This window comes from Pangasianodon hypophthalmus, chromosome 21 (genome assembly GCF_027358585.1).
Source record: "Pangasianodon hypophthalmus isolate fPanHyp1 chromosome 21, fPanHyp1.pri, whole genome shotgun sequence".
Classification (NCBI taxonomy): Eukaryota; Metazoa; Chordata; class Actinopteri; order Siluriformes; family Pangasiidae; genus Pangasianodon; species Pangasianodon hypophthalmus.
The window spans coordinates 20047246-20066162 of NC_069730.1; the positions used below are offsets into that span (position 1 = coordinate 20047246).

The window sequence follows — 18917 nt, forward strand, 5'->3', positions numbered from 1 at the left end:
AGTAATACCACCAACTAACACCAGGGCCAGAGAGAGAGAGAGAGAGAGAGAGAAAGCACATAGCTTTCTAGCCTGGTTTTACTTTTTATTACTCTCTGATAAGGAAACTGGAAGGTTCTGTATGAAACCTTTAAAGAACCCTCGAAGAACCCTTTTTTCCCCTAAAAGTATGCACTTCAAATAGAGTTCCTCAAGGGATGTTTGAAAAAGTAAAGATTATTAGTTCTAATTTTTTAGAACTCTCACTGACAGGGAAAACAGACAGCTGTATGTTTAACCCTTACAGAACCACCGAAGAACCTCTGAAGTACCCTGAAAGAGTTCCTGAGGAATTCTTTGAAAGATTGAAGAACTAGTAAAATGAAATGTAGATAAGTAGGTAACGTAAGAAACCTTGAAGAACCATAAACTGGTTCCTTATGGGTTCTGTGAAAAGTTAAGGTTTCTTTTCCAAGCTTTTTTCTTTAATGGTTCTTTAAAGGTTCTTTGAACCCTTAAAGAACTATTGAAGAACCTTTTTTTTCTTTCAGGGTTCTTTACGGGTTCTTTAAGGGTTCTTTGTAAAGTTAAGGATTGTTAGGTTTGTAAAGGGTTAATAGCTTTCCTGTCTGATCAGCAAAAATGAAGGTTACACATATAACTCTTAAAGAACCCTTAAAGAACCCTTTTTTCTAAAGGTGTCCATGTCAAAAAGAGTTCCTCAAGGATTGTTTGAAAGGGTATTAAGGATTATTAGCTTTCTAAAGAGGTTCTACTGTATTTTTTCTAGAACCCTCTCTGATAGGGGAAAAGGAAGTTTATACAGTATATTTAACCCTTACAGAACCCTTGAAGATCCCTATTTTTCCCTCACATTGTGCACTCATTGAAAAGTGTTCCTCAAGGGTTCTATAAAAAGTTAAGCGTTCCTAGCTTTCTGAAGATCTGAGGATCTTGAGATCTTGATGCCCCTTCTGCTCCTCCTCGCTGCTTGATCCATCCTGATGCCCTACTTCTGGTTGGAGTTCTCATGGGTTGAGTTCGCTCGCTGCTGCTGGGGCCCCATACGGATGTTCTGAAGAACTGTTTGGATTGCTGGGGATGGAGCCACCTGGGGGCTGTGGAGATGGTTTGGGAATCACATATGGGGAGCTGTACTGTACTGTACTCTAATGGCTTGGGACTGCGATTGCTGTAGTGGCTTTGGGGCTGCGGTTGCCACGAGCAGCTTCGTACTCAGGACTCCATCAGTGGACAGTGGATAGATTTTAACCAACCGGACTTCTTCCAAAAACTGCGATGAATTTATTGGTTGCACAATTGCACTATTTGTCCATATAGTACACAATAATAGAAGGGATTTATTTATTATCGCACTATCCGTTGCACCCAGATGAGGATGGGTTCCCTTTTGAGCCTGATTCCTCTCAAGGTTTCTTCCTCATATCATCTCGGGGAGTTTTTCCTCACCACCGTCACCTCTGGCTCACTCATTAGGGATAAATTCACAGTGATAAATTTACAATATTTTTTTTTTGTGAATCCATTTATTTCTGTAAAGCTGCTTTGTGACAATGTCCATTGTTAAAAGTGCTATACAAATAAAACTGAATTGAAGTGAATTGAAGGGGTTCTACTCTTTTTTAGAACCCTCTCTGACAGCTAAAAAACAGAAGGTTATGCATTTGCCATCTTGAAGAACCCTTTCTTCATAAAAGGTTCCTCAAAGGTTAACTTGAGGTTTTACTTTTTTAGAGCGCTCTCTGAGAAGGAAAAAGAACCACTGAAGAACCCTAAAAATGGTTCCTGAAGCATTGTGTGAAAAGTTAAATGTTTTTAGCTTAACTTTTTTGGAACTTTATCTGGAACGGTTAAAGAACCCTTTAGGAATGTTTTTTTCCCCCTAACAATACACCCTTGAAAAAATAAAAAGGTTCCTCCAGAATTTTTTAATGTTAGAGGCCTTTAGCTTTCTAAAGAGGTTCTACATTTTTAGAATCTTCTGTGAGAGTGAAAACTGAAGGTTGTGTATGTACACGTGGGTTCCTTTCCCTGGAAGTCTGTAACAAAAGGCAGTAGAACCTCTGTTCTTCCTCAGACGGACAAACCTCCGCAGAAAGTTGTGGGTTCTAGATCTGAGATCTAGAAATTGTGTCTAGCTCAATTTTTTATCCCTTTCGAGCAAATTATTATATTCTGGACGAGTCTGAGGTTTCGTTATAACTTCACCCGTGTGTGTTTTTTATGACCCCTGTGTCAGTCGTGTGAGACGCTCACCAAGCGAGAGCCAGTGAAGAAACTTGGAGATAAAAAAGTGAGTCAAGAAGATGTGAGTGTTGGAGTGCAGAACCCGAGGCTGGAGTTTGTGGAACTCCAGCAAGCACACGAGTGCTTTTATAATCCTTCTTTCTCCTTCCTGTTCAGCGTTAGCGACTCGCTGCCTCACAAGTCCATTCACAAATCCGTTTAACTCTCGGGGTAAAGTTCAGGGTTCTCCGTTTTAATCCTCCCAAAAAATCGTCCTTGCTTCGAGAAATCTCAGCTCGAAAAAAAAAAAACTCATTTCTCCTCAAACTCAGGCGAGCGCTCGGCCTCTGGAAAGCGTCGTCAGAGACAGAGTCGTTTGCGGGTTTTGGGTCAGCGACGTGGAGAGCGAAAGTTCTCCGAGGTGCTTTTTGCAATTTATTTACTTTTTGCTCAAAGCAACATGGAGGGAAAAAAGAGATGAAAAGCTCGTGAACAGATGCTCAGCGTCGAGGAGGGAACCGAGAGGATGAAGGAGTCTGAGAGCTGCGAAAAGAAAAGTGCTGAGGAGTTGGAGAACATTTTACATGCACTGATTATTTCCAGCCTTGTGGTCAGTGGATTGGCACTAATGTGACCTCAGAGCGGCGCGCGCTAAAAGCAAAAAGCTCAAGAATTATTATTATTATTTCCTTTTTTAAAATTTTTTTTTACTTCAGGCAACAAGTCGGAATTAAAGAGAGAACTCTGACGTTTAAGCAGATTTGAGGAGAAATGTCGCTGCAGGGAAGAAGGATCAGTTCAGTGACACGGACCTGCAAAAAAAGTCTGTTTTTTTTAATTCTGGATTCTGATTGGTCAGAAGGTGTTGATTCCTTTTCTGTAACAGCAGCTCTGCTTATTTAGAGGAATTTATCGTCCACTTTACATCGGCGACGCACAGACGTGTGATTGTTCCTCCTCTTCTGCGGTTTTCGTCTCTCGCTTTAGGAAACATTACCAGCTTTTATGGATTTAACGAGCAATACCGGAAAAACTAAAAAATTAAACAACATGGCGGCGCAGTGGGCGGAGCTACTGGGAGTGTTGATGTCAGGTTACTCTCCGTCATGTTTCTAATCTGGCGTTCACGGGATAATTTCAGACTTAACTCACGTGCAGTGACATCATCATGACCTCCGAGGCGTGGTTTATTTAATTAACAATCTCGTTTTAAAATTTGTCTTCTCATGTAAATATTTTCCGTAATAAAGCAGCAAATGATCACACCTTCACACGATCGATCTCATTTCTCTAACTGACTCACTGAGCACTTAAACATGCTAATTACACACATTTTAATTTAATTACATGCTAATTACACACATTTTAATTTAATTACATGCTAATCACACACATTTTAATTAAACACGTCAGAAATGACCTTCTCCTTTTCCGATATAACCAAACGTCTGAACCTCCGTGAACGTCTGAAGTCGAGTGAGATTTTAATCTCTGTGGGTTTTTTTCTCTCTGTAGCTTTGATGTGTCACAAACATTGAAGTGATGATGTAATGCATGATGTGTGAGCTGTGGTACAACACTGCCCCCTGTCAGGTCAACGCCGGGACTGCACTCATTCTCTCTCTCTCTCTCTCTCTCTCTCTCTCTCTCTCTCTCTATCATGATGGTGAGATTATCACAGATTCAATCAAAACACTGAAACCTGAATTTCATCAACACCTTCGCTGTATCAACTAGTTTCTATTTTAGATTCTTTATTTCTATTTTCTGGATTTTAGCTAAATATAAAGCTTTAATATCTTAAATGTAGAATAATATACAAATCCAACTGTATTATATATTTTATAATTTTTATATTTATATATATATATATATATTTATATTTATATTATTTCAGCAGTATTGTTTTTAAGGAAAATTGAGTAAAACAGATTCACATTTCAGAAATAAAATAAAAACTCACAATCGTTTCTCTTGTCAGTATTTCTGTACATATGAACATATTTCTTGTTTGTTGATTCTAGTGTATTTATTTCTTGAAGGATATCCAGAATCGTTGATACAGAGGGTGCAAATACTTCTGACTGGAAGCCCATGTCCAAAAAATTTACAGTTTGCTGTGTAGTTTTTTTTTTTTTTTTCTGAAGCTGTGTGCGATTTCTAACACGGAATAAACGAGTTCCGGGCGACATTTTTAAAATCAAATCTGTCAAAAAATGTATTTAATTTTATTCTTTTTAATGACTTTAACAATATAAAACAGCAGAAACATGAGAAATCTCCTCCCACTGCAGACACACTGCTGTTCCACAGAACCACATCGCCCTCTGGTGGCCAATAAACTCCATCTGATCACAAGAACTGGTTTTATTTCATCAGTAATCAAAAATGAATTCAGTTTAATTTAAATTCAGTTACTGATGATGTTAAAAAAAACTTTCAAACCACCAATAAAACACACATTTTAAGAACTGGGCCTAATATTTGAGAAAAATCATTATAATTATAAATACATATCGATATATTTACATAGAATATACAGTATAATTATACATTTGTATGAAATATATAAACAAATATATGCCTTTTTCATACATTCTTTTTTCTGGGTTATTTTTAAATATCACTTTAAATTTTTTTTAATGAATTAAAATAATTTACAGTTGTATGCAAAAGTTTTGGCACCCCCTGTCCCAATTATATATTTTGTTGACCGTAAAAAGACATGAAGACAACCTTTGAAGCAAACTATTTTTAAAAATACATTTTGTTCTGCAAATGTTAATGCACAGTTACTTTATATTTAATAAATAACAGTAATTGTGGCATGTGCAAAAGTTTATACACCCCCTTTTGGCAGATAGCACAGCTTGGAAACGCTTTTTGCAGGCAGCTAAGAGACTTCCTGTTCTTTTTAGAGAACTTTCACCCACTCTTCCTTGCAGAACGTTTCTAGTTTTGAGATCTTCTCGTGTTTAAGATCTGAAAGATCTTGTGTTTCTTGAAGTAGTTGATGGTGGGTTTTGAGACAGTCGTACTGTAGAAGCCAGTCTCTTCCAGAACTTGCTGATATTCACTGAAATTTACTTCCATCTACTCCTGCAATGTTTCCTGTGCCACTGGCTGCCACACAACCCCAAAACGTAACAGCTCCACCCCCATGTGTAACAGCTAGCAAGGTGTTTTTTTCATCAAACACTGCTCCTTTTTTTCTCCAAAATAAAAAAAAAATCACTTTCGATGATTGTGGCCAAAGAGTTCCACTTTTTCTTCATCACTCGACTTGTTTCCGGAACGCCTCTGGCACATCTAGATGTTGTTTTGCGTATGTCAGACATTCACTTTTGTGATGAGGTCACATGTAAGGTTTCTTTCTGATGACTCTTCCATGCAGATCATGGACAGGAGAACATGCACCACCACTCCTGTGGCTGCTAAACCTTCCTGCCGGTCCAGAGTCACATTGTGCTTTGCTTTGCCTTTCAGCCCAGCATACAGACAGTTTGATCTTCTTCTTGGTCTTCGAGATCTTGCCTTGACTTTCACAGTTCTCTTTTTGCCTGCCGTTTCTCACTGATGTTACGGACAGTGGACATTGCGAGCTGGAAGCACTTTGATCTTTTTTTACCTTTCCTCTGCTTTGTAGGCATGAGTTCGCTTCGTTTTCAGATCCTCGGTCAGCTGCTTGAGGGACAGCACAAAGTGTGAAGAGTCAGAGACGTTATTACGCTCTGGATTTGTTATTCCTGGATTTGTAATTCCATTCTTGACCCGAGTAACGAGTCCTAATGAATCAATTAAGGCTTAACGAGTTAATTTAGTTCTGAGATTTAACAAGAGGAAGAATGTCCAGATATTTGGACAACAATTACTTTTTTTTCCCCTATTTTTTAAGTTTTTTCGAACTGCAGAAAAAAGAGCTTGTGTTTAGTTCTTTTCATTTCAAACATCAATAAAGTTTATCATTTGGTGAGGGGTGCCCAAACTCTAGCCAACAAATAAACTGTATTTCATTCTAATATCATTCAATAACATGTATTTATTTTTTAAAATAAATTTAAATGTTTTGCTTTTTTTTACATTTGGACAAAGCTGATTTAATAAACTGACAAAATCAAAAACTGCTAAGTAGAGAGTGAGAACTACTGAGATTTTTCCGAGGCGCCGTAGCACCCCCCTGTGGCCACCCCGCACACCACAGCGCCCGGGTTAAGAAATATTTAATTAAATGATCGCTTAAAGTGAATCAATAAAAGCTTTAGGTTGTTTTAAAACAAGAGTAAACTCTCACAGCAGATATTCAACAGAATTAAAGGAAATAAACATTTCCTTTAACAGGAATAACGAAAATAAAACACACCACTGAGTCTCAGCACTTTTTTTTTGTGAGTAATACAACATTTATTGAAGATGAACAGTTCATTTAGACACAACATTTTTGTGATTAAAAAAAAAAACAAACAAGCTTTTATAGGACTCAGACATTTTGCATGGTTCATCATGATTGAGTGAAGTTTAGTGAACAGGTGAAGAGTCGAATCTGTTTCACCAGAAAATATGTACAATTTAATAACAGGAACGCTCGGAGAACCGAATTTCTTCAGAACACGTACGTACGTTATTTAGTTTAGAAATGAAGTTATGTAGGTGCTGAAATTGTTATTAAAATAGCCAGAAAATTGGCAAAGTTGTAATGTTTTGTTTAACATTGAAACATGGATACAATACTGGATGAATAAAATGTTTAAAAAAAAAACATAAAAGCAGAGAAAACTAAACAATAATTGGAAATATTACACATTTATATTAATAATTTTATTAAACATTATTTTAATTTATGCTGCACTAAATGCGGACTACGTTATTCTTTTATTTTGAATCCGTGCAGCCGTGTTGTTGCCGCAGCGTCTGAAATCGATCGATCTATACGGCGTTAATATGACATCGTTATACGATTACAGACTACGCAAATACGTGAGGAATTTCGTAACAAATTGAGTTTTACTTTCCCCGAGTTCATCGAGGTCAAAAAGTCCTCTTTAACCGAGTTTTACCTGCAAAATCATCGCTTACACTAAAAGTCCTAACCGCATTAACGTAATGACTTCCCCTTTTAAGTGGATTCTGATCCAATGTACAGAAAAACAAACTTCGTTACCCGAGCCGTCACCGACGCGGATATATTTTCAAACAAGAATTCATTTTTTTTCCCCAATAATGTTTGTGTCAATTAGGCAGAGACGCGACATTAGCTGAGGGTGAGTCAGGAGAAATCCATACACCCACACACACACCCACACACACACACACAATTTACAAGCTGTATTTTTTTAACAAGCGCTACATAACCGAGAGAAGCGACTAACGAACGCAAAGACGTAAGAGCTGTATATATTACACATTTGCGTATGTTTGCGTTCCTGCTTTAGTAGCGATTGTACTGTCTTGTGCAGCTTGACGTGCACTTTATGTAGTATCGTGTAGTCTCATGTAGCTCTGGGTTGTTTTATGTAGCACCCCGGTCCTGGAGGAACGTTGTTTCCTTTCAGTGTGTATGTCTGAAATGACAGTAAAGCCACTTGACACAGAGTTTATACAGCGGATTTGGTTTAAAAAGGTCACGGCTGCGGTTCATTAAAGGCGTTAAGGCGTCCTTATCGACTTCCCCTTAAACACACATCCAGAGACACGGCACACAAAGTTGGTCAAATGTTCTAGAATAAACTACGAACACATTCAAGTGTTATAATGCGTCATAAGCCATTACACACGTTGTTATAATTTTTTCTAGAAACGCATCACAGCTTATAGTAGAGACAGAACGATCACTTAGAGCAGCGGTCACCAACCCTGTTCCTGGAGATCGACCTTCCTGCAGAAGTAATCGTAGTCGTGCCCACCTGAACATCTACTCAGTGCCTTCAGAAGCTCTTGATCAGGTAAAACAGGTGTGTTAGATTATGGATGGAGATGAAACCTGCAGGAAGGTAGATCTCAGGGAGGAGGGTTGGTGATCTCTGACTTACAGTGTAAATATAATAAATATAATAAAGTATAAATGTAATAAAATCCGAATCCTAACCAAAGACAAAACATTTCCAGGTCCAAAAATAAATTTCTTTTCCAAATCCAATTCCAATCTTCGCCGTTCGTTACAGGATCTGGTGTTTGATGTTTTCTTCAATATCCGATCCATCATTTTTTTCTGCTATCGGCCCGATTCTGAAACTAGGAACCGGATCAGTATCATCTCTATCTTGTAGCTATTTTTATTATACATGATGTCGATGTGACTCTTCTTAACACTACTTTTTTTTTCCAAATATGCGTCTAGTAACAGCAAAAAAAAAAAAAAAAAAAGGCAAAAATTTTGTGTCGTCACTTAATAGTGAGCAACTCTTTTTTTTTTTTTAGGCTTCTCCGATCAAAAAGCACGAAGCCCCGCCTTCTTCTTTTCTATTGGCTGAGAATTCTCTGGTCAAAAATCCACCGAGATTAAAAAACTGCGTCTTTCACGTCTCACGTCCGTTCCCCTTCGGTGAGTCGTCTTTTCCGCCTGATGAATTTCATTCAGAAAACAGGAAGGGACGTGAGACCTTAAAGATGCGATTTCTGTCACTATCACTTCGCAACAATTTTTATCTCAATGAAATTTGACCAGAGAAATCACGAATCTTTCAGAGGTTCTTTCAGAAGTTATAAAGTTTAGTTTTTCTCTGGTATAATTCATTTATTAAAGAAATAAAAAGCTTGGAGCTTGGAGTTATGTTAACATGTCACGTTAACATGCATAATGTGTAAGATGGCTATAAGTGTAATGCATTTACATTAATAATTATAACAACAATGTCCAACGTTCATATCCTGTCCACACTAATACTGATGTAGCATCCAATGCTTAATAGGGATAGCTAGCTAGCTAGCATGTTGATCAAAGAAGACGTCTGGTAATGTTAGCTAAGTAGCTAGATTAACTTGTTACAAGTTACAATGAACGTTTATTTGATACATAATCATTAGCTAGAGTATCAGTTGACGTTCACAGTTTCGTTGGATGTAATTTAAAATCTAAACATCTTTAATATGTGTTAACGTTTGACCGAAACAAATAACATTTCTGTCCAAAATACCGAAGATGTGTTAGGGGAAGTGGATAAGAACGCTAAAATTAAACAGTGCTAGAATGAAGGAGCGTGTATGTTTATGTATGTGGAGACAAAAACAAGATGTAAAAAAGTTATTAAAAAAATAAAAATAGTTTTTACATCATATACGTAGATCAGCAATTTTAGTACATACAAAACACAAACAAATGCGAGTGTGCGATAAACAACGAACACGTTACGACTTCGTGTCATTCAGTTATAATGTGAAATAGTTTAGTGAGTGATCTGAAGTAAAACCGTAGAGCAGGAAGGAACACACACACACACACACACACACACACACACACACACACAATAACGACGTAATGCTTCTGCCGCAAGTTGACATAAAGATTATGGTTCGCTGCACTGTGTCTTTAAAACAAACAAACAATCAAAAAAAAGAGGTCAAGAAGGAAATGAGTGCAAATGAAATCAGCGACGTGGTGTTCGTGTTGTTGTTGTTGTTGTTGTTGTTGTCAGTATGAATAATGAATTCATTTCTAGCAAAAGAAAAACGACACAAAGGATCGAAATCTAGCTATCTGGCTCAGAAACGTTGAACCAGATCTCAGATTAAAGATTTAATCACATGATCTGAGGATGAGAAGCATCCAGGATTCGCAAAGATGCTTAAAAAAAACCTCCATTGTTTTGTTTTGTTGTTACGGACCACGGAATCGCAGCTGTTCACTGAATCGGGATCAGGTTCAAGCGCTACATCGTTTTCCCAACGTTTATGTTTTATAAAAAAGCTCATAAAGCTCCTTGTGAAAATCCTGGTCCGTGTCTGAATCCGTTTTCCGGTCGCTTTATCGGATAATTTTCCTCCAGGACCCCGTGGAAAAATGATAAATTATTATAAAATTACATTAAAAACGTTGCTTTGTCCAATCACAGAGCAACAGTTAGTAACAGATAGTTAGCTGAGAGCAAACTAGTAAAACGAGAGAAGAACGATTGTTACGTCACGTATAGTTGGTAACATCAGTTCCTGGGTCTCGTTCTTCGTATGTGGTGAGTTAGCTGGATTCACCACGTTGACCACGAATTGATATTCGTATTTTACGAAGCGAGCTTAGTCAATAAGCCTGGCTCGTCAATTTGCTCAGTTACTATAGCAACACCTTCTCCATATCAAGCTAACGTTGAATTCCTTTTTTTCATGCTTATTTCCTTTGTAGGATTTTATGAGCAATTCACGTGCGCTGTTTCACTCACTCGAGTAGCTAAATCTTACGCAATTTCTTAACGCTGATTACGTATCCCGTAGTGCAAGAAAAAAAGAAAAACCTTCCCCAGGCTTCCGTACTATCCTCATTAATACGTGTATAAATAAGAGTAAAACATTTGTTTATAGTTACATCGTGATGGTCTGACTTGATGCTCTGTGATTGGACGAAGCCGCACACGCTCATTAAATATTCATGAATTTTTATTCCTTTTCCAGCTCGAGCTAAGACAATCATAAAATATCACTTTTGAGTCACTTTATAGTGAATAAAAACGCAGATCTCAGACAACAAACCCGTGCTTTTTTCTGACGAGGTTAAGCAAAAGAAGAACAAAAGATTAAAGAATTAAAATTGATCATTCTTCTCAGGGGCATAAAATATATTTATGTATCCGCAATATATAAATAACGTGAGTGGTATTTCGAATAAACGGGGGATCCGTTACTTCACATTTATCCTTAAACGATTACGTTTTGTAAGCAAGCGATACGAAAAGTGAAACGGAACGACGGACACAACGTACCGATAAAGAAAAAATTTCCACTTGGACACAACAGAAAAAAGTTTCTTTTAGAAACCGAAGATTGCTCTTTTTCATCTCATATTAACTGTTTTTTTCTCTCTCAGAGGTAGAATAAAGAATTAAAAGTGAACAATAAGGGTCTGCGATAATGATTTGTTCTGTCACTAAATATCCAACCAAACTCTCAGAGACGAGTGAAAAACATTAGTACATTTTTTCTTTCTTCTTTTTTTTGTTTCTTTTTTTATTCCAAATGTTCTGCAGTAGTAAGAGAGAGATAGTGAGATGTTGTGATGGTGTGTAGAGAGTAGCGTATTGTCGTGTCATGTTTGTGTGTGTGTGTGTGTCGTGTGTGTTAATTTTAGTTAGACGTATCAGACTGAACACTTCCAGGTCCTTCTGTAGGTGAAGTTACGGACGATGGAGTCGGTGCGTCCTGCCAAACTCCGTTCGCCTAAAAAACACACAAAAAAACAAAAGAGACACATTTTTACTCCAACGGCTCATTCACAGGGACTCGTACGTCAGACGATTCACTGATAATAAACGCATTTAAAAAATCGTCAAAGTTTTCTGTAAGGACACGTTTGTTTATGTAACGTTTATGGAAGGAGTCTCCAGTGTCAGAGGTAAAGCTGTAAGTTTTCCGACATGTTCAGGACAGAAGAGTTTTGAATAATTAGTTCTGCGTGTCAACAAACAAATAAACAAACAAACAAACAAGCAAACAAACAAACAAAAATGTTTATGGCATATTTATTTCCATAATTGTAACATTTTCACACACACACACACACACACGTCAGTGGAAGTGAGACGATTAAAAGAAAATGACACTGAATGAACAGAAGGACGAGTCGTTTTAAAAAAAGCAGGATTCTTTCTTTCTTTTTTTTTCCTCAAGAAGAAAGATGAAGGAATCAATTATTCCAAATTATCATGTGTGTTAAAGGCTACAGGAACGAGAGAATAATGAGGAGCTACGATGAAAAAAGGCCATTTCGCATTTCCTGGCTGACTGAAGAGCGTTCGGGGCATTAATAACCCAGCTCAAAAATGGCACCCGGAAAAAAAAAAAAAAAAAAAAATCCCACAATATAAAGCCTTTAAAACGAGCTCTGGCAGCCTCTTATTTTCCAAACCTGTTATTTTAGACGGCGGCAGCATGTAATCACAAAAAAAAAAAAAAAAAAAAACTTTCAATTCTGCAGCTTTGGTGACAATCGATGTGTGTTTTAAAGCCGTAATTACAGCGGGGGGTCCGGAGGAGAAAAAAAAAACGAGAGCTGCAGAGCGTAAATGCTCGGTGTGGAAGCCCGTCATTACCGAGAGAAATGGAATAAGTGATCTGAGGAAATAATACAGCAGAAAAAAAACGAAAGAAAGAGAAGAATTTATTTCAAACTGAGAAGCTGTGACTGTAACGTACCGAGCATTACAGCTCATTTTTATTATTATTATTATTATTATTAAAACTCCTTGTGAGAATAATTTAGTTTAAGTGAAATTAAGTTGGAATGAACGTATCGTTACTGTGAGATTTATTAAGCTGCTATAGACTGAAGAATTCGTAAAGGAAATTCCACTTTCATTTTTTTTTAATTATTTTTTTAATAATAAAAAAAAGGTGTTAGACAAGCCTTCTGCTACACACTTATATATATACATATAAAAAAAATAAAATAATAATAATAAACTTACAATAGCACTTGTGAGAGATGAAATTAAAAATGTATATAGTTTAATTTTTAAAAGTAAAAGATGAAATATGATTTTTCTGCCTAATTTTACCTACAAATTGAGATATAAACCAGAAAGATAGATAGATAGATGTATTTTTTTTCTTTTCAGTGTTAAATAATTTATTTATATATATAAATGTATTTATAATAATTTAATAATTTATATTCGTTTACATTAAATATAAATATTAAACACGGTGTGATGACGTCACGTATCACAGAAACGTGAGAATCACAATATATTTCCATCATAATGTCTTACATTATAATAACACTGACACACACACACACACACACACACACACACTGACACACACGCACACGCACACACACTCACACACACTCACACACACACACACTGACACACACGCACACGCACACACACTCACACACACACACATCCACACGCACACATACACATCCACACGCACACACACATGTACACACTCACACACACATGCACACACTCACACACACTCACACACCCACACACATGCACACTCACACACACTCACACACACACATGCACACACTCACACACACTCACACACACATACACACTCACACACACACACACACATGCACACTCACACACGCACACACACACACGTACACCCACACACACACACACACACACACACATGCACACTCACACACGCACACACACACACGTACACACACACACACACACACACATACACACACACACACACACATACACACACACACACATCCACACGCGCACACACACATACACCGACACACACACACATCCACACGCGCACGCACTCACACAGTTCCTTTTAAACATGTAACTGTCGCTCTGTAGCTGAACAGCCGCTTTGGTGAATATGATAACGAGGGTCACAGCTGTGCAGGGTGTGTGTGTGTGTGTGTGTGTGTGTGTGTGTGTGTGTGTGTGTGTGTGTGTGTGTGTGTGTGTGTGTCAGTGTTATTATAATGTAAGATGTGTGATATGACCAACGCGTGTAGACGGCCGTCCCGAATCTGTTCTCAGCGCTCACGTTACACTGTCTGATCGATTACCGGCGCTCACACACACACCGTCAGAGCACATTTCACACACTTCATCCTCCCTCCACTGCTCGCGCGTGTGTGTGTGTGAGTGTGTGTGAGTCTGTGTGTGTGTGTGTGTGTGTGTGTGTGTGTGTGTCCTTAAATAGTGAGTCCATTAATAATAAAGATTAAAATCACTAATACTAATACTAATGTATACACTGTTTTTGATATACACTGAAATATACGGAATACACTCGGAGTGTATCCCGGGAACACTCGGAATGAGTCGGGAATACATCCTGGGTGGGACGACATTTCACACACACACACACACACACACACACACACACACACACAGAGCCAATCCGCCTTCTGGCTCAAATTTCATCTCTCCTAATTTGTGAACCTGGTTATCGGTAAATAGTAACGTGTAAATAGTTAAAGAGTAATCGGAAATCAGAACTGTGTGTGCGTGTGTGTGTGTGTGCACGTGTTTGTGTGTGTGTGTGTGTGCATGAGTGTCAGTGTGTGTGTGTCTTACGTTGATGCCCTGTGGACTGTAGAGCTGAGTGGCAGCGAGAGCGTCAGTGTATCCTCCTGCCTGACTGATAACATGGCGAAGTGTATCCACCTGAAACACACACACACACACACACACACACACACACACAAAAAGCAGGTCAGACATCACGCCCGTCTCACACACACACACACACACACACACACACAGCAAACACCTGCGAATGTGCTGTGAATGAAAAGGTCAGGCAGATATCACACAGGCTGCTGGGAATCAGAAAGGCCATCGCACAGCAACCACAACAGCGACACACCGAAGAATCACGAACGTTTGTTTACGAACTGATTTACGAACAAAACCGAACGCGACTCGGTCCAGAAAAACAAATATCGAAAGCGCGCACGGGGAATTCCTGCGGCTGACGTTATTCAGGGTCCTGAATGGAGTAAAAGGTTAAGACATGGCGCACGGTCGAGTGTGAAGTTCTGCGTCATGACGATACGAGACTGAACTCGCGATATCGTTACACTGTATATAACGAACAACAGTATTTTCGTACGCACCTTCTTCCTTTTTCTTCTTTTTTTCAACAGCGCTGTTGATTAATTTTCTCTAACAGCAGCTCCGACAGCAGCGCAGCCACAAATCACAGGTTTATAGTAATGCACTCGTTTAACGACGTTACGTTATCGTTTCTATAGCAACGGCTCATTTTAATCGTTGATATGGCAAAGTATTCTGTCAGGAGATGTTTATTTAATTAACGTTTATGGAAGGAGTCTCCAGTGTCAGAGGTAAAGCTGTTGTCTGTCATCTTCAGGACAGAGGAGTTTACGCTTTTTCTCGTTTCTGGGTGTTTTATTTAAATTTAAAAAATTTTTTATATTGAATACAAGAAAGGGGGAAAAAAGTGAGTTTCATTATAGTTACATTTCATGTAACTATAAATGGATAAAAACTAAACATGTTCTTTAATATGTAATAAAATGTAATCGATGTAAGAGGAATAAAACACTTCAGGACGTTCCGTTTTAGGAAAATAATCAACTTCCGGGTGGTAACTGTGACTCCGCTTCATCACGCCACGCCGTCGTTGATTATTTTACTAGAGCAGCACGACACGCACACAGTGCTTTATATTCTGGTTGTATCTTGTTTAAATATCTATTGAGTAGTATTCAGGTTAAAACTGGTTAAAACGAAAACATTAGCTGATGACATCATTTAGAAGAGATAAGAAAGAAAGTACTCGAAGGTCATGTCAGAGGTCAAAGGTCACATCAACAATAGGAAAAAACAAAAGGAAAGTCAGCGCATGTGGAAGTCGCTGCATGTTTCTGAAATCGAAAAGCGCTCAGGAAGAGTGAATCATTTTCGAGATCAGCAACGTGAAGGTCGAGGTGAAGGTCGAGGTGGTGGTGGAGGTGGAGGTGGAGGTGGAGGTGGAGGCGGAGGTGGAGGTGGTGGTGGTGGAGGTGGAGGTGGAGGTGGAGGCGGAGGCGGAGACAACGTCACGGCAGGTCGATATGACGCAGAGACGTGGACGCTAAGCGGCGTGCCGTTTTTCCCGCTCCGCTCCATTTATCTGGAGGAAGTCGATATGATGTCTGAGGAACGTTATGAACACTGAGGGGAAATAAATAACCGCCGTGACGCTGAAGGACGAAGAGATCCGCGCGGCGCCGAGCTCAGCGGGACCGACCGCAGAGATTAACGTCCCGCACGTCTACAGCGGACAGACGTAACGGCGAGCGCGATTCCATTAACGCCGAGGCTGTAATGCGCACGGATACAAGCGATGAGTGATGAAGGTGAAAGCAGCTGAACTCGATCCTTTTACAGAAAACGGAGAAGACGATGATGAGAAGAAGAATGAATTAAATACATTCGTTTTAAATATTGTATATTATTCCATCTATTTATTCATTTATTGATTGATTATTTTTTGTTTATTTTATTAAACATAAATATTTTTAATTATTAAATTATTTATTAATTTCTTATTTATGTATTTATTTTTTATTTTGTTTCTTTATTTATTATAATTAAACACATATATGTAATATCTGATTAATATTGTTTTAAATAAATTTTCATTTATTATAAAATTTTTATTTTTATTTTATTATATTTTATTATCAAAATAATACTGGATGAATTAAATACATTAATTCTTATTTAAATAAACAATATATAAACAATATTTAAATATTGTTTATCTGTATATTATTCCATTTATTTATTTATTTATTTATTTATTTAATTAAACATTAATATTTTAAAATAATATATAAATTAAAATAAACTAAAATAAACAAACAAGTAAAAGAAATACATAATTTTTTAAAATTATTTAAAATATGAATATTTAATTAATTAATTAATTAATTAAATAATATACAAATAAACAATATTTAAAAATAACTTACAAATATATATATATACTTACAAATATTTATATATATAAAATACCTGATTAAATACTTTTATACTTATAATTTTTATAATTTCATTGTTGTTGTTGTTGTCACTTGTGTAAATCTTTTTGCAGGAACAGAATTATTAGTAGTTTAATTGCAGTCTTAATAATAATTATTTCTTTATTTTGTCCGTATAAAAGTAACAATAGTTGAGTCATAAACACTGCGTGTGTGGTTCTGCTACAGTAAAATAATCAACGACGGCGTGGAGCGATGAAGCGGAGTTACTGTTTCCACCCTGACGTTGATTATTTTCCTACAACGCCACGTCCCCTGAGTGTTTTATTCCTCTTCCACCACAGCAATTTGTCAACGATTACAATTTTTAATTCATTAAAGAACGACATGGGATACTTTTTATCCATTTATAGTTAAGTTTAACATTCAAAAGAAGTTAGTTCCTGTTCTCACTTACGTTACAGCAGCTAGAAATAAAAAGCATGAACTCCTCAGTAACTTAAACTCTTACAAAAGCGCTGACACTGGAGACTCCTTCCATAAACGTTATATAAATAAAAATAAACGTGTCTTTACAGAAAATAATCACCACAATAACTGACAGAATCTTTGATTTTATTTTTAGATTTTTTTTTTTTTTTAGCTTGGAGATTTTGCTCGGTCGTTTTTAGTTTTAAGCTCCACCTCTCTTTTTATTTAAGGTTCTGATTTTTTTAAAAAAAATTAGTTATGCAAATAAATGGTAGCTTTACTTAACGTAACATAAAGTAACTTTAACTTAGTTATTATTATTTTAAAAAAAAACCAAAAACAATGTTGTGATAATATCGTGAGCGGTGATAAATTCCAGGAATTTCATGAAGGTAAAATCAGATTATTCAATACTGTGGAAATGAATATATAAATAATTAAATTTATATATATATATATTTTTTAAATGTGAGTAAAGATAAATAATTTCAGTCGGGGTCGGTGGAAATCCGACTCATGAAGCGACGATAATCGTTTATGTTTGTATACATTAATATTTTCGAGATTCCACATTTCAGTAATTTAAAAAACAATTACGAGTAAAAATGTTTAATAAAATAAAAATAAAAATAAATAAATAAACTGATTAACAGACTAGAAGAGATCTGTACATGCAAGGCCACAGAAATACACAGCACAGAAAGCAAACACACTGTAGGGGGCGCTAATCACTCACAGGAAGTGATTTATGTGGAAAAAATTCACTTGTAAAGCACAAAACACAATTTTTATTTTCTTTATTGGTAATTTTTTAAAAATTCTTTATATAGTTTTAATTAAATCAAATCAAATCAAAATCAAATCAGCCGTAATCAATTCAGCAAAGCCACATTTAATTACAATTTTTGATTCTTTTTTTTTTTGACTGTTAAAAAAAAAAAAAAACATCAAATCAGCCGGAATGGTGGGTAAAAGTTTTGGCGCCCTAGCGTGCACACCCTACCTGTGACTGTATGTTAGCGCCCACCTGCGGCGCCGGGTACGAGTCCCCGTTCAGAGACTGAACGCTCATGAACAAATCGCCGGAGTGAGACATGTTAAAAGACGCAGCAGAACCTGAGAGAGAGAAACAGACGGAGAGAGAGAGAGAGAGAGAGAGAGAGAGAAAACAGAGGGAGAAAGACAGGTGAGACAGACAGGTGTCGTGCTCATGCAGCAGCTGCAGAGAGGGGAGTGAGACAGATCACAGCTCGCTGTTAATAAATAAATAAATAAATAAATTTTAGTTTAGTCAATAAAAGCTGGAAGATGCTCGGGTCTGAGTGCAGCAGAGACACACAGAGAGAGAGAGAGAGAGAGAGAGAGAGAGAGAGACGGCTTCATTCCATCTGTTTATTAAACACTAAATAAACATTTTATTAAAATTAATATTTAAATATTAAAATTAATATTAAGTGCTTTATTTAAAACCCTGAAGCAGAGACACTGTTTAGCCGTGAAGGAAATCATCGTACAGAGTTATTCTAAATATCCTTCATTCAACCGTAACACACACACACACACACACACCCACACACACACACACACACACACACAC

General features: G+C 37.2%; 1 protein-coding gene across 2 annotated transcripts in view; it reads right to left on the reverse strand.

Annotated features, from left to right (window-relative positions):
- Positions 1-6591: 6591 nt before the first annotated feature.
- Positions 6592-18917, reverse strand: part of pbx1a (pre-B-cell leukemia homeobox 1a) — a 76568-nt gene continuing 64242 nt past the window's right edge. The window contains exons 7-9 of one of the 2 annotated variants that reach the window (XM_034314903.2): positions 18324-18436; positions 14433-14522; positions 6592-11583 (exon numbers count right to left, since the gene is read on the reverse strand). In XM_034314903.2, coding sequence (XP_034170794.1) covers positions 11491-11583; positions 14433-14522; positions 18324-18436 — 296 coding nt within the window. In that variant the 3' untranslated portion in view covers positions 6592-11490. The remainder of the gene's footprint in view (positions 11584-14432; positions 14523-18323; positions 18437-18917) is intronic. The other variant, XM_026946364.3, reaches the window with a different exon arrangement.